This window comes from Scyliorhinus torazame, chromosome 2 (assembly GCF_047496885.1).
Source record: "Scyliorhinus torazame isolate Kashiwa2021f chromosome 2, sScyTor2.1, whole genome shotgun sequence".
NCBI classification, from domain to species: domain Eukaryota; kingdom Metazoa; phylum Chordata; class Chondrichthyes; order Carcharhiniformes; family Scyliorhinidae; genus Scyliorhinus; species Scyliorhinus torazame.
In genome coordinates, this window is record NC_092708.1 from 241521579 (window position 1) to 241547477 (window position 25899).

A 25899-nucleotide genomic window follows, 5' to 3' on the forward strand; every position below is an offset into this window, starting at 1 on the left:
GGTGGGGGTCTGGTGGGTGGGAAGGTTTTGCGTTACGGGGGGCGGGGAGGAGAGTGGTATTCAGATGAACTTTGGGGGCAACTTCCTTAAAGCGTTACCCCCTTTGCCCACCACGTCAGGGCCACATCTGTGATATTTTTAGTAATTCTTGCCCACATGATTCCCAGCCCAGAGGACCGGAGAAACACGTGGGTCCGGAGAATATGGTGCCTGGCCTGCTAAGATCCATTTGCATCCTCCTGCTGGCGTGGGGCGCAAACCTCGATCCCAACGTCAGCAGGGCTGGAGCATCGGAAACGGATTGCTGCCCAGCACCGATCCCATTTTCTTCACTACCGCTGGATTATCCGCCTCATCGAGAACCCAGCTACCGGTGGAGAATTTCACCCCCTGAATCCACTTGGGGAAATGTTTCCAAGTTAGAGGAAACATGCTTCTGCTGCTGACTTCTTTGGCTACTTCAATCCATGCCTGTTTGGTTAGAGAGGTTTTCTTCTTCCTCCGGTCCTTAGGAGAACACACCTCACTGCAGTCCCAGAGATCCTGCAGCAGGCCCTCCAGGTAAGATGGAAAGACCTCCGGGGGCAGCCTCCAAATCAGCTCCCCCAAGCTTTTGTTTGCTGCACCTTCAGAAATCTAGTCCAGCCTTTTTGACCTACACTGGGGACGCTGATTTGAAATCCTTCGACAGATTTGGTGCAACATCCCTCGCTCTTTCTGATTAGTTGAGAAACCCGGCAATGGGGTACAAATGCCGTGATTTGGTTAGAGTGAGCAAAAAGACTACTCACATCAGCAGTTGACTTCCCAATTTCTCCCAAGTCTGAAAGTTGAAAATTCTGCCCAATAACTTCGGGTGGGATTTTCCAGCAGTGGAGGCAGCTCATCATTGGGTGCCGGCGGGATCTTCCAGTCTCTAATGTCTATAATTTTGCGTGAATCACCAGTCCCTCCGCGGGGATCACCTTTGGTGGGACTAGAAGATCCTACCAGTGGAAAGGGCCGGAATATCCCACCCTCAGTCCCTCTTACCACAGTCTGAGTGACCTGCTGAGAATTTCAATATTTTCTGTTTTTGTGTCACAACCAGTAACTGATTTATGTTTCACTTTTAAATCTCCTATGTTTAATATTGGTTATTGCAGAACTTCATTCCTAATGTAATTTCCAGGAAAAAAGTCTTCCCGATTCAAGAAGTTAAAGAAAAAAGTATTTTCTCTTAATCTATATATGGTGCAGTTTGGGAATAAATTATGTTGACTCTTATGCTTTTTAAAAAATGATTTAATGTCATTCATTGTAACTTTTGTTTTGTGCAGACCCAATTTTTCCAGCCATCAATGGACTTGGCTGTTTGGCAAAAGGTCAGATTCGAGCGCATGGTGATCAGTGGCGAGAGGATGACTGTACTTTCTGCCAGTGTGTCAATGGGGAGCATCACTGCATGGCCATGGCATGCAAGCAGGCCTGTCAGAATCCAGTCAAGATTCCAGGGGAGTGTTGCCCTTTCTGTGAAGGTAAATACAGTAAGTCGGTGCAAACTTCAACATTCTAATTTTAACACGTTACATTGCTCATGCAAGGCAAGTTTTCATTTTATTGGACATTATTTAACTTGAATTAAAATTAGGGCTTCAACTGAAATACCATGAAAGGTCGAGGCGCTGATTGTGCAGGGGTGCCCTCATTTATCTGCATTTCTTCCTCAGTAATATTTTGACCTCAGCATTGATTAAAGAAATCCCGGTAGCAATCCTATTCCAAAGCAGAGTGGTTCAGATTTAACTTTGGAATGCCATTTTATATTGCAAGTTCTACTAGGGTGTATATCCTGAAATAGACATGACACACAGGCTTTTCCCCATGAGACTTGGATTCACTGTTGGTTTAGTCTTGTGCTCCTGGCAATTCAACCACTGAGATGACAGATTGGAAGCATGACAATTGCACCAACCTTTGGGACTACTTGACAAGGTAGAGGTCATCTGGTTGACTTGTCACCGTGATATTACAGAGGCATCAAGGCACGAGCTCTCTCAGAGCTGGCATTCCAGTACGTAAGATGGATCTGAAGCCTGATCAGCCAGTGTGCTGGACTTGTTCCAGGTTTTTATTGATGCAAGACATTGATATGTTTCAGTCAGACTGGGGAAGTGTTTATTAATTGGGTCAAGCTCTTGTTTCTGCTTACAGATCTGGCTTCGTTGTAGGTCTGTGATATTTCCGAAGAGGCTTTATTGAACAAATACTAGGAATTATCAGCTGAAAAAGTTACCATGTCACTAAGCTGTCCTCAACAGTCTGACTGTACTTTGTGTTCCGTTTATCCTTCTCCAAGGTCACAATGTGGTAAATGAAATCAGTCTGATCAACCATTACAGAATTTACTAAACAATGAAAAAGAACAGAAAGGCTCTTAATCGTGAAGGTCACTGATTTATAGATTTTTTTAAAAACCTGTAAGGCCCTGAGAAAGTGTAGCAGCATTTTATCATGAAATTTTGCCACACTCTGAAATGAATTAGCTTTAATAACATAAAACCAACCAACAGACAACTGTATTGATTGCAGCCATATCTTTGTCTAGGTAAAAATTGCATATTGAACAGTAATGTGTTCACTCCTCTGGACGAACACGATTTTCTAAAATAAAATCAGGAAAGTAACTTTTTTTAAGACACTAATGGAGAAAATTTGTCGATAATTAGAGGGTGAATGAATCATTTTAGGTTTTCACTCTTAAGCAAAGGTCATCGTGACCAGACCACAAAGTAATATATTTTGTTCTTGAAGAACAGATGAGTAATCAAACGTTTAGTACGCCTGCTTTCCTGGTCCTGTACAATGTGAGTCTGTGGTTTCAATTTCAGCCGCTGTTTGGAAACCTTAGTAATAGCAATGAACATAATTAGCTAAAAGGTTTTTTAAAAGAACATAGTTATCATTACATCTGTATGGTTTCATGCTAATTGACTCATTTTTATTACCTTAACTTGCATGTGCTTTTTCTACATTGGACACAGCTACTAAATTTCCTTGTATGTTTTCTACATGTGTTAGTGGTAACTGAAATTGCAGGTATTACAGAAAGGCCTTCATCAGGGATCATTGTTGGATCTCTGAAGAAAGGCAAGTGCAGGGTGGGATAGGATTGCTGTGAGGGGAAGATGGTAGAGTTGGAGGAACTAGCAAGTGTGTGACTCCCAGAGGTTGAATTATCCCTATTTTATCAATAACCAGTTCTGCGCTGCATTAATTAGCCAAATGGTTGAGGTTTTTTTTGCATGAAGACTACACACAACCTACATCTTGACAGCAACACCTTGTTTGTGCTTGCGCAACATTGCACGCTTATTTATAAAGTCATCGACATTTGTGCAGATCGCTACGTCACGATAGTATAGACAAGCCACCATTTTCTTTTCCCCCACAAAGACCCCTCCTCCCTGCCCATTTCCTCACCATTATGATATTCGCCACCCAATAATAATTAATCAAACTCAGGAATGACGCCTTAAGCACCATTGTCAAGGCAAAAAGGAACGGGGAGAGCGGGCACCCCTACCTCATCCCCCGATACAGCCCAAAGTACCCTGAACTTGTCCTGTTAGTCTGAATTCTCACCAACAGCGCCCTATACAACAGCCGACCCCAGTCCATGAACCCCTGGCCAAACCCAAACCGATGCAACACCTCCAACAAATACGCCCACTCCACCCGATCAAAGGCCTTCTCGGCATCCATTGCCACCATCTGACCCCCCCCGAGAGCATCATAATAACATTGAGCAGCCTGCGCACATTCTCCAACAACTGCCTTCTCTTCACAAATTCCGACTGGTTCTCCCCTATAACCCCCGACACACAATCCTCTATTCGTGATGCCAGTATCTTCGCCAACACCTTCACATCAATATTAAGCAATGATATCAGGCAGTATGGGTCCTTATCTTTCTTCAGAACCAGGGAGATGGAAGCTTCCCACTGCCCCTTACCTCATTGTATGTCCTCACTAGCAGCGGCCCCAGCTCTGCACCGAACGTCTTATAGAACTGTACTTGCGAACCTGTGCAGCCCCTCCCCGGCGGGGGCTCCAATTCGTACAGCCTCCTGTAGAAGGCCTCAAATTCGCCATTCACCCCCTCTGGGACCATCACCACCCTACCCTTCTCGTCCCTCACCCTACCCATCTCCCTTTCCACTGCCTGCTTCCTCGGCTGATGGGCCAGCACCCTACTCGCCTTTTCCCTATACTCATACAATGGCCCTCTGCAACTGCCCCACCACCTTCCCTGTAGACACTAACCCAAACTCTATCTGGAGCCTCTGCCTCTCCTTCAACAACCCCTCCGCTGGCACCACCGAGTACCTCCGATCCACCCTCAGAATCTCCTCTACCAATCTTGCCCTCTCCTTTGGTTCGACCCTCTCCCTATGCTTCCGGATCAAAATAAATTCACCCCTAACTACCGCCTTATGTGCCTCCCACAGCATTTTCTGAATCTGTGTTGATTGAATTTACGAACTTAGCAACTCACGCCGTCTTTTGTTCACTTTCAATGACACCATGCATGCCTAAATAGATGATGTCGCCATGGGATCCCCTCTAGGTCCAGCTTTCTTAACATTTTCATCAGTTTCTATGGGAAATGTGTTTATGATGCAATTTTTTAAAAATTGCTTTCAGCAAGCCTGCATTGGCTCTTTAGAAGTGCAGTCCAATTAGTCCCACTCCCTTATCCTTTTCTCCCAGTTTGTACAACATGTTCTCCTTCAGTAGTTATCAAATTGTCATCAGAGGGCCATTATTGAATCTGTATCCACATGGAATCCTGTTTTTTATATTCATGTTAATGCTTCTGTTTGATCACAATCATACCTTCTGAAAGTTGGACCTTTTTTTCACCTTCTGTGAATCTGAGTTGGTATGGAGCTCGGTAGAGAGGCAAATTTACTCTTTCTCTCACAATTTTTCTCTCTCTACTCCCTCCGACTTGAAGTGCCCGTGGTGAAGTGTGGTCAGTATGTTTTCTTCGCTCTGATACAGGAGTGCTGCCTTGTTAACTTGTCATACATTTTGCATTGTCACAAAAGGCCAACAAGGAAATCAAAATATTAAACTGGTGCAGTGAGGTTTTACTGTGAGGTCGGAGTTGAGCGTTTGAGTCTAATGCATCCAGACTGCAATCGAATTTGAAGATACCTGATGCAAACTCTGCAATAAATTTCTCATTTTCTAAAATTAAGATGTCTCCCTTGGTTGACGATTACAGCTCCTGCCTGATCCCAGTTTTAAAAAGTGAGCTTAAAATAGTTTTAAAATGCTTGCAGATTCCAAAAGTGCCCACTAACGCCTTCAATATTTACCAATGTTAATAGGAAAATAAATTTGAAACTGGAAGAAGGAATAGTAAATTACGCAGATTATTCAAAATCCAACAATAAGAAATATGGTAAATTGGTGAATGTATATGGGGAATTCTCACATGAAAAACGGCCTTGGTGCATCTTGATTTTAAACAGCAATATTTTGTGAAAGGGTTTCTGTTAGATAGTTTTCTTTGAAGCCCTATTATAAAGAATTTGTCAGAATCAGCTAACAGGAAGAGATGCTAAATATTGTTTGTTGTCCAAATGCAAACTTTGAATGATCTTTAGGACTTCTTGTGCAGTTGATAACATTGGCGCAATAAATGTTACGAGCTATCAGATGATATTAGTTGCAGTCATATTGGGACTGTGATTACTGGAAATGTGCTGCCTGATAAACTTGTGAGCTATTCAAGTAACTAAATGGCCGATAAAAATATGGCGATGTGTTTATTTGGAGAATTACCATTCTGAAGAGGCACCATCATTGTAGAGTTAGCCAACTGTGATTATATTTTGCCACCATATGATGTAATTTCTTAACGAACAATTTCTATCCAAATAACTCTTCCATAACCTTCTCACTGTCATCAATCAAGGAGGTAAAACGTTCTTCTTCTCGAATCTATGACGATCCTCTCTCCTGCACTGTGATTAACAGGCAAGAGGATGTTACAAATGATTCCCCATGTTTTCCACATGCGCTTCCTCCTTCCCTCCAAAATTGACCAATCTTCAGCCAGGTAAGTTCTCGGAATTTTGCTTAGATTTTGTGTCGGATTGCTATTTGCAATTTTAAACTTGTCTGCAACAGGTTGATTGAAATTCTGCAAATATTGTGACACCTTGACTGGTGTAGTTTTGCAGAGTTGGCAAACAAATATTTGGAAACAGCCTCTTTTTTATATAATTTCAAAACTGCTCAAACCACTTCAACAATTAACATTTTTAAAAAACAATACAACAGTCAGCCATGATGGTAGACGATGGCCTAGATGGGCCCTGATCCTTCAGTTCCTTATAGTAATCCCTATTTTGAAATACCAGGAAAGAATGGCTGTGATTGCTGCTTTTTAAAAAAAAATTCCATGCGATGTGGGCGCCACTGGCTGGCCAACATTTGTTTCCCATTGCAGGTTGCCATGCGAAGGAGGTGAGCCACCTTCTGTTTGCGTGGAGTTTGCACGTTCTCCCGCATCTGCGTTTCCTCCGGGTACTCTGTTTCCTCCCACAGTCCAAAGATGTGCAGGTTATGTGGATTGGCTATGCTAAATTGTCCCCAGGTAGGGTTATGGGGATAGACTGGGAGATTGGGCCTAGGTAGGGTGCTTTTACAGAGGGCCAGTACAGACTTGATGGGCCAAATGGCCTCCTGCACCACAGGGATTCTAAGATTCTTGAACAGCTGCAGTCCAGGTGATGTAGGAAGTCACAGTTCTGTTGGAAAGAAGTTCCAGGATTTTCTTTCTTAAAGTATATTTATTGAGATTTTACATTTTGGAGAATAACGCAACAAAGTTACAAGATAATACATCGTCAAAAGCAAGGAGAGAAAAGTAAGCGGCTTGACATACATGAGTACAGAATGAAACAGGAGAACAACATTACAGCTGGCTTGATACAATCATTAAACAAAATTAGATACTCTTTTGCAACCCACCAGAGACCTAGGGAGATAGGATCATGACAAACATGACAAAATGGTGCACACTCTCCCACACCGCACAATGGGAAGTTAAGGTAAACTTCCCACGCCATGATCACCGATCAGCTCCAGCAGAACCAACGACCCATCACACCCTCCTATTTCGGGATATCAGACCCAGCTGCACCCAGCTAGGAGCCAAGAACCAATTTATCGTACCCAGCCTGACAAAACCAAAAGAAAATACACAGAAATTCCAGTTCTAAGGCAACTTACATACATACCGCACAATGCATCTAAAACCGAATACTGGCCCAGGGCAGAACCAAAATCATTCCATACAATTGTGAAGAGAGGACTGAAAATAACAACAAAATGTTTGGATTACGGTTGCACCTTCACTGCCTCCCAAGGGAGAAAATAAAAAAAAGAATTAAAAATTACCAGAACTAATCCACCAAATGGGAGCACCAACCAATGAAGCGGAGAACAGGTCACCCAATCAACAAAAAGGTGTCCCACTCACCAGAGGGATAACAGGATATCCACTAAGGATCAGAACTCAAACCATCTCCAGGCCTTCGTGTACCAGAGAAGCAAGTCCCAGCCTCTCAGGATCCACCCCCCCCCCCCCCCCCCCCCCCACCCCCTTGAAGTGGGACATCCGAGCCCTAGCACAGGGCCTAGCCTAGCCCACAACCAACCAACATGCAAGAAACTATACCCCAGGACCTCCGACACACCCCAAAAGTCTACCCCCCGGAAAGCCTGTACCTTTCAAATCCCATTCGGGGAAATGCACGTCCCTACATTTACTAATAGGGAGAGGATAATCACATAATCACTCCAACCCCAGCCACGAGAGGCCCCAACCCGAGAAGAAGAAGAATCATCAAAACACCCAACAGTTGGGCGCCATGGGAGGGAGGGCTGATTTCACCCTCTTTCCCCCCCCCCCCGCCCCCCAACCTGGCACAACAAGGAAACACTGCTGCCCCCACCGTCACCAAACCACTGTATCAGATCGGGATGAGAATCAACACAATTCGAATCATGGAATCATAGAATTTACAGTGCAGAAGGAGGCCATTCGGCCCATTGAGTCTGCACTACCCCTTGGAAAGAGCACCTTGTTTACATAAGAACATAACAACTAGGAGCAGGAGTAGGCCATCTGGCCCCTCGAGCCTGCTCCACCATTCAATGAGATCATGGCTGATCCTTTGTGGACTCAGCTCCACTTTCCGGCCCGAACACCATAACCCTTAATCCCTTTATTCTTCAGGCCCATATCTCCATCCTATCCCCGTAACCTAGTAACCCCACCTAATCTGAATAGAAAAAAAGAAGAAAAAGAAAGGGAGGGACACACAGTCTAGCTCCTAACTGTTTAGGAGAGGAGTAGAGAGAGAGAGAGACCCAAGGGGAAGAAAAGAAGAACTCAACCTCAAGGAGGAGTCAGAAAGAACCCTGTCCTCACCAGGATACAAACTCTGCCCAGGCCAATGAAGGATACAGACACGGATTCTTAAATTCAAAGAACATTTTAAAAAATTAAATCCAAAATAAAAACCTGAAATGGATTAGCTCTAACTGGGGGGCTATCCTCATTCGCAATAAGGACTGAACTAACCCCACCAACCCTATCCACCCACCCTCTGCCCCCACCCCGGCTCCTCACATCACCTTCTTAAATGAGACGGAGGTGACAACAAACACTTCCCTCCCCCAACAACAAGGGTTAATTTTTTTAAAATATAAATTTAGATTACCCAATTTTTTTTTTCCCAATTAAGGGGTAAGTTAGTGTGGCCAATCCACCTAACCTGCACATCTTTGGGTTGTGGGGATGCAACCCACGCAGACAAGGGGAGAATGTGCAAACTCCACACGGACAGTGATCCAGGGCCGGGTTTCGAACCCGAACCACCAGGATTATGAGACTCAATAACCAGAAGGAGTAAAACTGTGCATAAATCACATTTCCCATAATTGACTTAATGATTTTTACTAGAAAAGGATAATCAATGATGCAGGCCATCGCGCTCACATTTCGCACATCCCTGTGTGGTACTGAAAACAGGCTGAGAAGATACACGTAGGGTAGGAACAGAAACGTGCCTCATGAAACCATGGCTGGAATTGATTCCAGCCATCTGCAAAAAGCATTCAAGACAAAGCATAAACCTGTTATTGCAATATGGACTTTGATTACCCACTCCAAGCCTATGAATATGTAACAAACTTCTAGACACAGGTGATCAACTGTGCAGCAGGACACAGAACAGACAAAAGAAGCCATCAGACTCCTTAATGAGCTGATGACTGGTCAGACAAAGGGGGCGGGATTCTCCACTCCCGCGCCGAAGTGCCCACGCCGTCGTGAACACCGTCGAGGTTCACGACGGCGCGAAACGGCCCCTATCCCGACCGATTCGGGACCCGATAATGGGCTAGGAGCGGGGCCGCGTCATCTAAATGCGGCAGGCCTTGTCGCCGCGTAAAGGCGGCGCCGCATACATGACGCTGACGGCGCCGCATAACTGGCGTCACCCGCGCATGCGTGGTTGCCGTCCTCTCCGAGTCCGCCCCGCAAAAAGATGGCAGATGGACCTTGCGGGGCTGCGGAAGGAAGGAGGTCCTCCTTCAGAGAGGACGGGCCGACGATTGGTGGGCACCGATCGCGGGCCACCCCACATTTGAGGTACCCCCTGGTGCAGGAACCCCCCCCCCGCAGGTCGCCCCACCCAGCGTTCCCGTGCTGTTCCTGACGGCAGCGACCAGGTGTGGACGGCGCCGGGGGGAACCCGCCGTTTTGGGCTGGCCGCTCGCCCCATCCGGGCCTGAGAATAGCAGGGGTGCCGGAGAATCGCCATTTTGGGTGTCTCGGGTGATTCTGCGGCCCGCGGAACTCGACGGGGCCGTTCCCGCCGCTTGGGAGAATCGCGGGAGGGCGTCAGACCGGCGTCGCGGGAAATTTTGGCTGCCCAGGCGATTCTCCCAACCGGCGCGGGAGTGGAGAATCGCGCCCAGGGACTTTCAAAGGACAATGGGTCTTGTTTGAACCACCATCGATAAACAAGAGTATCCTGTCTTTCCCATTAACCTGTTGGGATCTGGCTAGGACAATGATCAGTGGTGGACATATACATATGACTCAAACCGAGCTTCCCAGTATAAGAACGCAGCATCGGACACATCTTGAGCGAGAACCTGGGAATTGCCCAGGCACAACCATCGCAAGAAGAAAGGACCCTGGGTTTCGAACCCAGAGAAGACATCAACATCGAGTGATCAAAGCCTGCCAGCCTCCTTTACTAAGTGTGGGTAAAACCCAAAGCTCAGCTCTGAGTCATATTTTCCTGAGTAATAGAATTGTGAATAAATTTGCGTGAAACTGTAAACCTGTTTTGTCCTTTGTTCATCTTGCCAATAAGGGGCACCTGAGAGTAAACTGGTCGAACGTATCCGAGGTTTTAAAGGTACAACAACTGCAGGAAAAAAGACAGCAACAAAATGTCAACAACATGATCAGCAGGGTGCAACGTTCAGGATTATAGAAGAACCGCAGGGTAAATTGCAGGTTAAAAAGATCTTCCATGTCGCATGGGAAGACAAAGGATAAAGCACGATAAAGCAGGATCAATGAGCACTCTTCAGCATCTCTGGAGGATTCCAGCGATCAAAGTATGAGACACCATCAGTTCCACCATGCCATCTTCCCAAAAGGTCCACAGCCTCGGCCCCAGCCTGGGGGAATGACTCAACCCAATTAGCCACGTTAAACGCCTCACGAGAAGCATTGAGTATAGGACAAGTGGTCGGTGGGCTCTGCCGGCCCCAGGCCTCAAAGACAGAATGCATTGGGCTCCATCAAATCTGATACACCCAGCGTCCAAATTTAGATTACCGGAGCACGGCAGTCAATTTTCAAACTCAATAGGGAACTCACCCCTCACCAGGGGCACACCCCCCTCCCAGCCCCAATCTCCCGAACGTATAAGGATAAACAACACACCATGCAGCAGGATTTTGGCGACACTAAGGTGGCCCCTAGCCAGGAATGGTGCTGTTTTGAGTGCACAAACCCTCTCATGCATCAGCACCTCTCTTCTAAGGTGCTGTCCAATCCTTCCAAGTCAGCTCTAACGACCTGCACCGCAGAGCTGGAATTCTCAGTAAAGATAACGGGCAGGCAGCACGGTGGCACAGTGGGTTAGCATTGCTGCCTCACGGCGCTGAGGTCCCAGGCTCGATCCCAGCTCTGGGTCACTGTCCGTGTGGAGTTTGCACATTCTCCCCGTGTTTGTGTGGGATTCGCCTCCACAACCCAAAAAAGATGTGCAGGGTAGAGGATTGGCCACACTAAATTACCCCTGAATTGGAAAAAATGAATTGGGTACTCTAAATTTATTTTTCAAAAAAGTAAAGATAATGGGCGTGTTCCTCCATCCCGCCGCACTAGATTTATGGTGTGGAATACTGTCGGGATTCTCCGTTTTGCCGGCTGGTCAGTGGGGTTTTCCAATCTGCGGCAGCTCCAAGCCATCGAGAAACCCCTGGGCTACTGGCAAAATGGAGAATCCCTACGGTGGAGAATTCAGTCCAACGCCTTTGGGGGGGGCTTCTCTTGCAATGTAGGAGGGAGGTTGCATTAAAGGTGGCTCCCACTTGGGTCTATATATTTTGGTCCTTTCCACCCATTTTTATTTGTGTGGGTGGGTGGGGGGGGGGGGGGGGGGGTGGGGGTAGGTGATGTACCATCAATGACTACGAGATGAAAATGGTGAAACTATTGAGGCTTTATTGCACTAGATGTTGAGCCTCCTGCAGTTGGAACCAGAATGGAAGCAGCGCAGGAGAGCATACACTTTTATACAGCGCCTGCTGGGAGGAGCCAACAGGCTAGGATTTAACTGTGTTAACTATAGTACAGTGGCAGTACCGTAATACACGTAGTGTGTGACCAGTGATGTTTACCACATTCACCCCCTGTTTAAAAAAAAAGTCCAGCGGGGGTGAAAAACAACGTTTCAGATTGAGTCTGTCGGGGGCTGTGACCCTCCTCCGCGATCGCCTCAGTCCTGGTTGTGGTGTGGGTGCCGACGTGGGTACCTGTGACTCCGGGAGCGTGTTGTCCACTCCTTCTTCACCCAGTAGTGGATCCGGTGAGGGGACGGATGCTGCTGGGGTGGGGGCTGCGGTGAGGGTCGCTGGTGGGAGGGTGAACGGCGCAGGGGCGGGGGAGGCAACCGGAGGGGGAGGGGGAGGGGGTGATGGTGGTTGTGGGTGGGGACCCAGCGGATGCCAGGTCCCGGAGGGAGACTGTGTCCTGTCGCCCGTCATGATGTGCCACAGAGACGTATTGTGGATTCGCATGGAGGAGGAGGACTTTTTCGACAAGGGTATCCGATTTATGACTCCTCGCATGCTTCCGGTGGAGGACTGGCCCAGGAGCTGTCAGCCAGGTTGGGAGCGAGACCCTGGGGGTGGACTTCCATGGGGAGGTAAACACACGTTCGTGAGGGGTCTCATTAGTAGCAGTGCACAGAAGCGACCAGATGGACTGGAGCGCATCGGGGAGGATCTCCTGCCAGCGGGAGACCGGGAGATTCCTAGACCGAAGGGCCAGCAGGACGGTCTTCCAGACCGTCACGTTCTCCCTCTCCACCTGCCCGTTTCCCCGGGTGTTGTAGCTGGTCGTCCTGCTCGAGGCGATGCTCTTGCTGAGCAGGAACTGACGCAGATCATCACTCATGAAGGAGGATCCCCGATCACGATGGATGTAGGTGGGGAAACCGAACAAGGTGAAGATGCTGTTTAGGGCCTTGATGACCGTGGTAGACGTCATGTCGGGGCATGGGATGGCGAATGGGAAACGGGAGTACTCATCAATTATATTGAGAAAGTACACGTTAGTGGAGGGGAGGGGCCCTTTGAAGTCCATGCTGAGGCGCTCAAAGGGGCCGGAGGCCTTCACCAGATGCGCTCTGTCTGGCCGGTAGAAGTGCCGCATGCACTCCGCGCAGACTTGGCAGTCCCTGGTTATGGTCCTGACCTCCTCGATGGAGTAGGGCAGGTTGTGGACCTTGATAAAATGGAAGAACCGGGTGGCAGAGGTCATTGTGGAGAGCCCGGAGTCGGTCCACTTGTGCGCTGGCACATATACCGCGGGATATGGCATCTGGGGGCTCATTGAGCTTCCCCGGGCTATACAAGGGGCGCGATTCTCCGACCCCCCCACTGGGTCGGAGAATCTCAGGGGGCCGGCGTGAATCCCGCCCCTGCCGTGTCCCAAATTCTCCGCCATCGGAGATTCGGCGGGGGTGGGAATCACGCCGCGCAGGTCGACGGAAATCCCCCCGGCGATTCTCCAGTCCGCGATGGCCCGAAGTCCCGCCGCTGTCAACCCAAGGCAGCCGGCGTGGATTGAACCACCTTTCGAACGGCGGGACAAGGCGGCGCGGGCGGGCTCCGGGGTCCTGGGGGGAGGGGCGCGGGGTGATCTGGCCCCGGGGGGTGCCCCCACGGTGGCCTGGCCCGTGATCGGGGCCCACCGATCCGCGGGCGGGCCTGTGGCGTGGGGGCACTCTTTTCCTTCCGCCTTCGCCATGGTCTCTACTATGGTGGAGGCGGAAGAGACCCCCCCCCCCACTGCGCATGCGCGGGGATCCCGTGAGCGGCCGCTGACGCTCCTGCACATGCGCCGCACCAAAGGCCTTTCCCACCAGCTGGCGGGGCGGAAATCAGTCCAGCGCGGGCCTAGCCCCTCAAGGTGAGGGCTCGGCCCCTCAAGATGTGGAGAATTCTGCACCTTTGGGGCGGCGCGATGCCGGACTGATTCGTGCCATTTTTGGCGCCGGTCGGCAGACATCGCGCCGATTGCGGAGAATCCCGCACAAGATCTCGTAGTTATAGGTGGAGAGCTCAATCCTCCACCTCAAGATCTTGTCGTTCTTGATCTTGCCCCGCTGTGTATTGCTAAACATGAAGGCAACCGACTGTTGGTCTATGAGGAGAGTGAGTCTCCTGCCGGCCAGGTAATGCCGCCAATGTCGCACAGCTTCCACAAAGGCTTGGGCCTCCTCTTCGACGGAGGAGTGCCGAATTTCGGAGGCATGAAGGGTGCGGGAGAAGAAAGCCACGGGTCTGCCCGCCTGGTTGAGAGTGACGGCCAGTGCCTTGTCCGATGCATCGCTCTCCACCTGAAAGGTGAGGGTCTCGTCGACCGCGTGCATCGTGGTTTTGGCGATGTCCGCCTTTTTGTGGTTGAAGGCCTGGCGGGCCTCAGCCGTCAGGGGAAAAACTGTGGACTTGATGAGTGGGCGGGCCTTGTCCGCATAATTAGGGGCCCATTGGGCGTAATATGAGAAGAACCCGAGGCATCGTTTCAGGGTCGTGGGGCAGTGAGGGAGGGGGGAGTTCCAGGAGGGGGCGCATACGGTCGGGGTCAGGCCCTAGGATTCCATTTTCCACAACGTAGCCAAGAATGGCTAAGCGGGTGGTGTGGAAAACGCATTTCTCCTTATTGTAGGTGAGGTTAAGTAGTTTGGCGGTATGGAGGAATTTCTGTAGATTTGCGTCGTGGCCCTGCTGGTCATGGCCGCAGATGGTGACATTATCAAGGTATGGGAACGTGGTCCGCAGCCCGTATTGGTCAACCATTCAGTCCATCTCTCGCTGGAAGACCTGAGACCCCGTTGGTGACGCCGAAGGGAACTCTAAGGAAGTGATAGAGGCGGCCATCTGCTTCGAATGCAGTGTATTGGCGGTCCTCCGGGCGGATGGGGAGCTGGTGATAGGCAGACTTCAAGTCAACTGTGGAGAAGACTCGATACTGCGCAATCTGATTGACCATGTCAGGTATGCGTGGGAGGGGGTACGCATCAAGCTGCGTGTACCGGTTGATGGTCTGACTGTAGTCGATGACCATCCGGTGTTTCTCCCCAGTCTTAACTACCACTACTTGAGCTTTCCAGGGGCTGTTACTGGCCTCAAATGACCCCCTCCCGCAGAAGCCGTTGGACTTCCGAACTGATAACGGTCCTGTCCTGTGCACTGTACCGTCTGCTCCTCGTGGCGACGGGCTTACAGTCCGGGGTGAGGTTTGCGAAAAGTGAGGGCGGATCGACCTTAAGGGTCGTGAGGCCACAGACGGTGAGGGGGTGCAGGCGTCCGCCGAACTTCAGAGTAAGGCTTTGGAGGTGGCGCTGAAAATCGAGACCTAGTAACAGGGCAGCGCAGAGGTGGGGGAGGACGTAGTGTCTGAAGTTGTTGTACTCCATGCCCTGTACGGAGAGGGTCGCGACGCAGTACCCCCGGATTTGTACGGAATGGGATCCAGAGGCCAGAGAGATTTTCTGGGTGACGGGGTGTACCGGGAGGGAGCAGTGCCTTACCGTAGCAGGTTGGATGAAACTCTCTGTGCTCCCGGAGTCGAAGAGGCACGTCGTTTCATGCCCGTTGATCCTTACAGTCGTCGTAGCGGTTGCGAGGTTGCGGGGCTGAGACTGATCGAGGGTGATGGAGGCGAGCTGCTGAAGATGTTGGGAGTTGTTGGGCTGATCGGCGGTGGCGGAGGTATCGGTGGGACACAAATGGCCAGGCGAGCAGGGGGCCTGAGGCGCGGTCCAAGATGGTTCCGAAGATGGCGGTGTCCACGGGGCGCACATGGCGGACGACATCCAAGACGCCCCTGGATCGCATGTGGGGGGTGTAGCAATGCTGGGCCTGGAAACGGCAGAGACCGACGATCAGGCCTGGCAAACGGAGACAAAGTGGCCCTTCTTGCCACACCCGTTGCAGGTCGCGCTCCGCGCTGGGCAGCTTTGCCTGGGGTGCTTTTTCTAGCCATAAAAATAGCATTTGGGGCCTCCGGAATTGGCTGCTTGCCGCGCGGCGCAGGCTTGCAGCGTACCCGGGTTGGAAGATGGTGGGGCCCATGATGCCCACGAGGGTGCCGCACAGTCGGCGGTATAGGACTCTAGATTGCGGGAGGCCACTTCTAGGGAGTTAGCGAGCTGCACAGTCTCTGTAAGGTCGAGCGTACCCCCTTCCAATAACCGCTGGCGAACGTAATTGGACTTAATGCCCGTGACAGAGGCGCCTCTGATCACTAGTTCTGTTGTGTTGGACTGCCGACATTGCCTGGCAATTACAGTTCCTACCAAGTATCCGCAGAGCCCACAAGAAATCATCCTGAGGCTCCCCCGGGAGGTGCCGTCTCGTGGCCAGGAGGTGCCTGGCGAATACCTGATTAAAAGTCCTGATTTACTGTCCTTTTAGTAGCGCCATCGCTTCAGTGTAGGTGGGCACGTCCCGAATGAGGGGGAAAACTTGTGGGCTCACCCGTGAGTAGAGGATCTGAAGCTTCTGCGGGTCTGAGAGGGCTACTGTCGATGCTCCGAGGTATCCTTCAAAGCAGGCTAGCCAGTGCTCGAAGGTGGCTGTGGCGTCGGCTGCATGAGGATTCAGCTCCAGGTGATCAGGCTTGATTAAGACGTTTATCTCTAAAATTCTAGTGCAATAAAGTGCATCAATGACCACGAGACGAAAATGGTTAAACAATTGAGGATTGCACTAGATGTTGAGCCTCCTGCAGCTAGAACCAGAATGGAAGCAGCGCAGGAGAGCATACACTTTTATACAGAGCCTGCTGGGAGGAGCCAGCAGGCTGGGATTTGCTGTGTTAACTGTAGAACATAGAACATAGAACAATACAGCGCAGTACAGGCCCTTCGGCCCACGATGTTGCACCGAAACAAAAGCCATCTAACCTACACTATGCCATTATCATCCATATGTTTATCCAATAAACTTTTAAATGCCCTCAATGTTGGCGAGTTCACTACTGTAGCAGGTAGAGCATTCCACGGCCTCACTACTCTTTGCGTAAAGAACCTACCTCTGACCTCTGTCCTATATCTATTACCCCTCAGTTTAAAGTTATGCCCCCTCGTGCCAGCCATATCCATCCGCGGGAGAAGGCTCTCACTGTCCACCCTATCCAACCCCCTGATCATTTTGTATGCCTCTATTAAGTCTCCTCTTAAACTTCTTCTCTCCAACGAAAACAACCTCAAGTCCATCAGCCATTCCTCATAAGATTTTCCCTCCATACCAGGCAACATCCTGGTAAATCTCCTCTGCACCCGCTCCAAAGCCTCCACGTCCTTCCTATAATGCGGTGACCAGAACTGTACGCAATACTCCAAATGCGGCCGTACCAGAGTTCTGTACAGCTGCAACATGACCTCCCGACTCCAGAACTCAATCCCTCTACCAATAAAGGCCAACACTCCATAGGCCTTCTTCACAACCCTATCAACCTGGGTGGCAACTTTCAGGGATCTATGTACATGGACACCTAGATCCCTCTGCTCATCCACACTTTCAAGAACTTTACCATTAGCCAAATATTCCGCATTCCTGTTATTCCTTCCAAAGTGAATCACCTCACACTTCTCTACATTAAACTCCATTTGCCACCTCTCAGCCCAGCTCTGCAGCTTATCTACATCCCTCTGTAACCTGCTACATCCTTACACACTATCGACAACACCACCGACTTTAGTATCGTCTGCAAATTTACTCACCCACCCTTCTGTGCCTTCCTCGAGGTCATTGATAAAAATGACAAACAGCAACAGCCCCAGAACAGATCCTTGTGGTACTCCACTTGTGACTGTACTCCATTCTGAACATTTCCCATCAACCACCACCCTCTGTCTTCTTTCAGCTAGCCAACTTCTGATCCACATCTCTAAATCACCCTCAATCCCCAGCCTCCGTATTTTCTGCAATAGCCTACCGTGGGGAACCTTATCAAACGCTTTGCTGAAATCCATATACACCACATCAACTGCTCTACCCTCGTCTACCTGTTCAGTCACCTTCTCAAAGAACTCGATAAGGTTTGTGAGGCATGACCTACCCTTCACGAAGCCATGCTGACTATCCCTGATCATATTATTCCTATCTAGATGATTATAAATCTTGTCTCTTATAATCCCCTCCAAGACTTTACCCACTACAGACGTGAGGCTCACCGGTCTATAGTTGCCGGGGTTGTCTCTGCTCCCCTTTTTGAACAAAGGGACCACATTTGCTGTCCTCCAGTCCTCTGGCACTATTCCTGTAGCCAATGATGACATAAAAATCAAAGCCAAAGGTCCAGCAATCTCTTCCTAAATCTCTTCCTAGTACAGTGGCAGTACCATAATACACGTAGTGTGTGACCAGTGGTGTTTACCACAGGAGGTTTAACCCAGGAGCCTATTGATGACAAATAGCACAGAGGGCAGTGGGCCAGATCGGAAATTACCTGGAGAGCAGCAGACCCGGCCTGAAACAGCGCGGAGAGGAATGGACCCATTTGTTTTAAAGAGCAGGAAAAGATAGAGCATTTCAGGCCAGAAACCTCAAGCGCACTTGGCCACGCACCTGGCCAGAGATAGTGCAGAGAAAAGAGAGAAAAAAGTATTCGGGTTTTTCCCCCAGAATTTTTCTTCGCAATTTCTCTCTTGCATTTTTCTTTCTCTCGCGTTTATTTTCCTCTCTTGGGATTCTAGGGCAGAAATGTCCAAAAGAGCATTGACGAAGGCTGCGGGGAAGACATTTCAGGCAGAGAGCCTGGTGAAAAATCACAAGGGAGTCAAGATTTTTTTTTTTTTTTAATTTAATATACCCAATTCTTTTTTTTTCCAATTAAGGGGCACTTTAGCGTGACCAATCCACCTACCTTACACACCTTTGGGTTTGTGGGGGTGAGACCCACGCAAACACTGGGAGAATGTGCAAACTCCACATGGACAGTGACCCAGAGCCGGGATCGAACCTGGGACCTCAACGCCATGAGACAGCAATGCTAACCACTGCACCACCGTGCCGCTTTAACGAGGGAGACAAGATGGCTGAGGAATTGAGCGAAGTCAGTAACACAGGAACTTGAAATATGTGAAAGGCATATGGATGGCAGGTTTGAGAGGCAGGGCAAGCAACTGAAAGGGTCATTTACAGCCTCCATCGCAGAGGCGTTGGGCCCGCTCCGGGAGCAGTTGGGCAAAACTGTCAGGGTTGTGATAGAGCAGAGTGAGACACTAAAGGGTGTTGAAGAGTCTGTGCTTTGCCAAGAGGACCAACTGGTTTCATTAGAAGCCAAAGTGCTGATTCTGGTGGAGAAAAACAAGGACCTGAAAACGAAGGTTGATGATTTAGAGAACAGGTCAAGGCACCTCAATTTTTGAACTGTGGGCCTCCTGCCGGACGGATCAGATGACGTGAAGGCAATCAAATATTTTTCGACTATGTTCTCCTCGTTGCTGCTGGGTGTTGGTGAGATGTTTACTCCGCCAGAATTAGACAGGGCACACCAGGCTCTGAGATAGAAGCCAAAGCCGAACGAGCCACCACGTGCAGTAATCATTCGATTCCATAGTTATCGGAGGAAGCAGCGCGTCCTGGAATGGGTCGAACAACCCAACAGAATATCAACTGGGATGACAACACTGTGCACATTTACCAGGAAATTGGTTCTGAATAGGCGAGAAGAAGGGCAGCCTTCAACAAGGTGAAGGTGGTTCGGAGTTAGTTATCCGGCGGGCCTGAAGGTCATGTTGGACTTGAGGGATCACTATTTTTACTCGCCAGAGCAAGCTGAGGCCATGGTCAGGGAATGAGGACTGGGAGTGGTTTGAGGAGGATTGGGCTGTTCGACAATTTTTTTTTTTGCTTGATTCTTTTTTTTTGTTTGTACAAGTTGAGCACCCGGGGAGAGAGAATTCTCATTTTCTCCGCATTGCACAAAGTGTATTTGCAGATTGATTACTTCATTATAAGTAGAACTCTACTGGCTAGAGTTAGGGCAGTTGAATATTCAGCAGTAGTGATTTCGGATCACGCTCCATATTGGGTGGAGCTGGCGCTAGGTGTGTATCAAGAGCGTCGCAGGGCTTGGTGTTTAGATATTGGGTTGCTATTGGATTTGGAGGTCTGTGGGAGGATTTTGTGGGCCAGACAGGAATACATTGCAAATAATGACAATGGAGAGGTCTCGCCCTCGATCCTATGGGAGGCACTGAAAGTGGTGATCAGTGGGAGAGATTATAGCAATTTAAGCACATGCAGATGCGGAGGCTAGGAAGGAGCTACAGAAATTGGTTGATAAGATTTAAGTGTGGATCACAGATATGCGAGGGGTGGCAGCATGGTGGTGCAGTGGTTAGCACTGCTGCCTCACGGCGCCGAGGTCCCAGGTTCGATCCCGGTTCTGGGTCACTGGCCGTGTGGAGTTTGCACATTCTCCCCGTGTTTGCGTGGGTTTTGCCCCCTGTGATGAACGGTTACTGCCTTATCATCATGTAAGGTGATGTCCCCTTTAAGACCGGGCTTGGAACCCTGGGGACTCCGCCTCTGGCTCCGCCCATCTGGGAGCCATACATAAAGGGCTGCCTCATGGGCTGTGCAGCTGTCAGCTCTCGTCTCTAGCTCTAGCATAGTTATTAGTCTAATAAAGCCTTCTTTACAGTTTAATCTCTAAGCGTCATTATTGAGGGTACCTCAATTTATTAGACAAAACTAGATTCAGGATGGACGCAGGCCGAAAACCAGAGAAGCTCAATCTGGGTGCACGAACGCCGGAGGCAAAGGAAATTTTTTTAAACTGGCTGCGGTGCTTCGAGGCCCACCTGGACTCCGCAGAGACTCCCATCCTGGGGCCACGCAAGCTGTGTCTACTCCACGCACGGGTGAGTCACAGAATCTCCGCCACGCTCGAAAAGGCGACGACTTATGATGCGGCGATCGAGTTGCTCCGCAAGTGGTTTGTCAAACCCATCAATGAGGTGCACGCCCGGCATCTGCTCTCTACCTGCCGGCAACGCTCGGGGGAATCGCTAGACGAGTTTGTTGAAAAACTCACCGCTCTTCCCAGGGACTGTGACCATCAGGATGTGACAGCGGAAGTCCATATGAACCTGCACATCAGAGATGCTTTCGTGTCCGGCATCCGCTCGACCTGCATCCGGCAGCGGCTGCTCGAAAACGGAGCAAACAACCTCCAGGAGACGCTAACGCTCGCCTCCTCGCTGGCGGTGGCCCGACATAACTTGGGTACGTACCCCGCGAACTCTGCCAGCCCCCCTGGACTTCCTCAGACTCAACCGTATTACAGGCCTGCGCCACGCGGCGACCCGCTCACCATGGGGGCACACCGTGCTACTTCTGCGGACAGGGCCAGCACCCACGCCCACGCTGCCCAGCCCGCTCCGCGATCTGCAGCGACTGTGGGAAGAAAGGGCACTTTGCGAGGGTCTGCCTGGCCAGACCCAGGGGCCAGAAAAACAAAGAACAGCCGGCCCGAAAATCAGGCTCTCGGGCCCGCAGGCCTCGCAATGCTGCTGCGCACTGACCCGACACACCCTCTTCTGACGCGTCATCAACCTCGTGCGAATCATGGGAGCGGCCATCTTGTCGGCGGCCATCTTGACCCGACGCGCAGCCGGCGGCGGCGGCCATTTTACGAATCCGACTCGGCTGAGGACTCCGACTACCCGCGACTGGGTGCAATCACCCTCGATCAAACTCGGCCAAAACACCTGCAGAACTCCATGATGCAGGTCCAGGTAACGGGCATGACACTGCATGCCTCTTCGACTCCGGGAGCACGGAGAGCTTTATCCACCCTGAAACGGTAAGGCGCTGATCCCTACGCACCCATCCCGCATCCCAAACCATAGCCCTCGCATCTGGGTCCCACTCGGTACAAATCGCGGGGTACTGTATTGTGGATCTCTCGATCCAGGGCGCCAAATACACCCGTTTCAAATTTTATATCCTCCCTCACCTCTGTGCCCCCCTGCTGCTCGGACTGGATTTCCAGTGCAGCCACCGAAGCCTGACACTGAAGTTCGGCGGACCCTTGCCCCCCCTCACGGTGTGCTGCCTTGCGACACTGAAAGTCGCACCCCCCTCGCTATTCGCTAACCTCACTCCTGACTGTAAGCCCGTCACCACCAGGAGCCGGCGCTACAGTGCCCATGATTTGGCTTTTATCAAGTCAGAGGTCCAGCGTTTACTGGGAGAGGGGGTCATCGAGGCTAGCAACAGCCCTTGGAGAGCGCAAGTGGTGGTAGTCCGGTCCGGGGAGAAGAAACGGATGGTCGTGGATTATAGCCAGACCATAAACCGATTCACGCAGCTTGATGCGTACCCCCTTCCTCGCATCGCGGAAATGGTAAATCGGATCGTCCAATACCGAGTCTTTTCCACGGTCGACCCCAAATCCGCCTACCACCAGCTCCCCATCCGACCAAAAGACCGCCCCTCTACTGCCTTCGAAGCAGCCGGCTGGCTCTTCCACTTCCTCAGGGTCCCCTTTGGTGTCACAAATGGGGTCTCCGTCTTTCAAAGGGCGATGGACCAAATGGTGGACCAGTACGGTTTGGGGGCTACATACCCGTACTTGGACAATATCATCATCTGCGGCCATGATCAGCAGGACCATGACGCTAACCTCAAAAAGTTCCTCCAGACCGCCCGAGCCCTTAACCTGACATATAACGAGGGCAAATGCGTTTTCCATACCACCCGGCTGGCCATCCTCGGCTATGTCGTGGAAGACGGGGTCCTAGGTCCCGACCCCGACCGCATGCGCCCCCTTAAGGAACTCCCTCTCCCCCGCAGCCTCAAGGCCCTCAGACGGTGCTTGGGGCTTTTCTCCTATTACGCCGAGTGGGTCCCCAAGTATGCGGACAAAGCCCGCCCACTCCTAAAGACCACCACTTTTCCCCTCTCGGCTGAGGCTCAATTGGCCTTCAACCGCATCAAGGCCGACATCATCAAGGCCGCCATGCACGCGGTGGACGAAACCATCCCTTTCCAGGTAGAGAGTGATGCATCAGACATCGCCCTGGCTGCTACCCTCAATCAAGGAGGCAGACCAGTAGCGTTCTTCTCCCGAACCCTCACCGCCTCCGAGGTTCGACACTCTGGAGTCGAAAAGGAGGCACAAGCCATTGTGGAGGCTGTACGGCGCTGGAGACACTACCTAGCCAGTAGGAGGTTTACCCTCGTCACCGACCAACGGTCAGTCGCCTATACGTTCGATAACACGCAACGGGGCAAAATAAAAAAAGATAACATTTTGAGGTGGAGGATCGAACTCTCCACCTACTCGTACGATATCAAGTATCGTCCAGGGGAGCTCAACGAGCCCCCAGATACCCTGTCCCACGGCACATGCGCCAACGCGCAGGAGGACCGTCTGCAAGCCATCCACAATGACCTGTGCCACCCGGGGGTTACCCGGCTCGTCCATTTCATCAAGTCCCCCAACCTACCTTACTCAACCAAGGAGGTCAAGGCCATGGTCAGGGCCTGCCAAGTCTGTGCGGAGTGCAAACCGCACTTCTATCGGTCAGACAAGGTTCGGCTCGTGAAGGCCTCGGGCCCCTCTGAGCGACTGAGCGTGGACTTCAAGGGGCCCCTCCCGTCCACCAACCGTTATGCCTATTTCCTCACCGTGATCGATGAGTTCTCCCGTTTCCCATTCGCCATTCCCTGCACCGACATGACCACAGCCACGGTGATTAAGGCACTGCACAGCATCTTCACCCTGTTCGGTTTCCCTGCTTATATCCACAGCGACCGGGGTACATCGTTCATGAGAGATGAACTGCGTCAGTATCTGCTCAGCAAAGGCATTGCCTCGAGCAGAACGACCAGTTATAACCCGGGGAAATGGGCAGGTGGAGAGGGAGAACGCGACCGTGTGGAAGGCTGTCCTTATGGCCCTGCGGTCGAGAAATCTCCCAACCACCCGCTGGCAGGAGGTCCTACCCGATGCCCTACACTCCATTAGGTCACTCCTCTGCACGGCCACAAATGAGACCCCTCACGACCGATTGTTTCTCTTCCCCAGGAGGTCTACCTCCGGGGTCTCACTTCCACCTTGGCTGATGGCTCCGGGACCTGTTCTTCTCCGGAGGCACACGAGGAGTTATAAAACGGACCCCCGAGTTGAAAATTTCCGACTGCTCCACGCCAACCCCAGTTACGCCTACGTGGAGTACTCCGACGGCAGGCAAGAAAGGGTTTCCCTCTGGGATCTGGCACCCGCTGGATCCTCCACCACAGACGCCCCTTCCTGCTCCGCTCCCCTGCAGGACCCGTCGCCCCCTTTACACACCGCGCCAGCTCCGGCACCGCTACCCCCGGCCCTGCCAGGTTTACCTGCCCCGACCCGGACCGAAGCTCCGACTGCTGTGCTCCCGGATGTGCCCTCAACTGGGAAGTCCGTGCCCGCCGCACCACCGCCCGAATTGAGGAAGTCGAGGAGGACGATCCGGCCACCGAGACGGATGGACCTATGATGGCACTTCACCCCCGCCGGACTCTTTTTTTAAACGGGGTGAATGTGATGAACGGTTACTGCCTTATCATCATGTAAGGTGATGTCCCCTTTAAGACCGGGCTTGGAACCCTGGGGACTCCGCCTCTGGCTCCGCCCATCTGGGAGCCATACATAAAGGGCTGCCTCATGGGCTGTGCAGCAGTCAGCTCTCGTCTCTAGCTCTAGCATAGTTATTAGTCTAATAAAGCCTTCTTTACAGTTTAATCTCTAAGCGTCATTATTGAGGGTACCTCACCCCCACAACCCAAAGATGTGCAGGGGAGGTGAATGAGCCACGTTAAATTGCCCCTTAATTGGAAAAAATGAATTGAGTACTTTAAATTTATTTTTTAAACATAGATATGCTGAGGGATCCGACGACCGCTGAATTGTTGATGGGTAGGAGAGAGCTGCAAATGCAGTTTGACCTGATGTCATGGACAAAGCAGCGCAACACTTGGGATGAGCAAAAGGGCCAGTGTACGAATATGGGTCGAAGACGAGTCAGATTTTGGCTTATCAGTTAAGGCGGCGGGGAGGCGGATAGGGAGTTTGGTCAGGTTGAGGTCCGAGAGGGTAAGTTTATCTCCGATCCGGAGGAGGTGAATGGGGTGTTCAAGGTTTTTTATGAGAAGTTATATCGGCCGGAACCACCTAAAGATGGACGCAGGATGGCAGAGATTCTGGGGAGTTAGGAGTTTCCCAGAGAGGGTAACGGGCTGCGGGAGGAGTTGGAGGCCCTGCTTTATTTAGAGGAGATCCAGGGAGCGTTGAAGCAGATGCAATCGGGGAAGGCACCGGGACCGGATGGGTTCCCGGTGGAGTTCTATAAAACATTCATGGATCAGTTAGGTCCATTGTTGCTGGGCATGTTTAAGGATTCTTTGGAGCGGGTCTCTCTCCCAGGAACATTGGGGCAAGCATCCTGTTCACTGCTTTTGAAAGAAGTACAAAGACTCCAAAGCGTGGGTCAAACCACCCGATTTCCCTGTTGAACGTAGACTCCAAATTGCTTGCCGAGGTGTTGGCATTAAGACTGGAGTCAGTCCTCCCCAAGTTGATAGGGTAGGAGACAGACGGGCTTTGTGAAAGAGCGAGGCGGTCAGCGAATGTGCACGGATTTCTTAATGTGGTGCTTTCCCCTACGACCAGTCCAGTCGGAGATTATTATATCTCTGGGCGCAGAGAAGGCGTTCGACTAGATGGAGTTTACAGTATTGGAGACATTTGGGCTGGGTCCGGGATTTGTGTCCTGGGTGCAGCTGCTGTATGCGGTGCCGTTTGTAAGTGTTTGCACTAATATCTGACCTCTGAATCCTTTTGGTTACATAGGGACATGAGGCAGGGATGTCTGATTTCTCCTTTGCTGTTGGTAATGGCAATTGAGCCATTGGCCATAGCATTAAGGGCCTCGAAGGAATGGAATGGAATAGTGAGGGAGTGGTGGAGCACAGAGTATTGTTATATACTGATGATTTGCTACTATATGCAAGGGA

The 25899-nt window shown here is 50.8% G+C and overlaps 1 protein-coding gene across 2 annotated transcripts in view; it reads left to right on the top strand.

Annotated features, from left to right (window-relative positions):
* LOC140396830 (cysteine-rich motor neuron 1 protein-like) overlaps positions 1-25899 on the top strand; it is a 419037-nt gene that overhangs the window by 291428 nt on the left and 101710 nt on the right. Inside the window, exon 5 of one of the 2 annotated variants that reach the window (XM_072485588.1) lies at positions 1320-1526. In XM_072485588.1, coding sequence (XP_072341689.1) covers positions 1320-1526 — 207 coding nt within the window. The remainder of the gene's footprint in view (positions 1-1319; positions 1527-25899) is intronic. The other variant, XM_072485597.1, reaches the window with a different exon arrangement.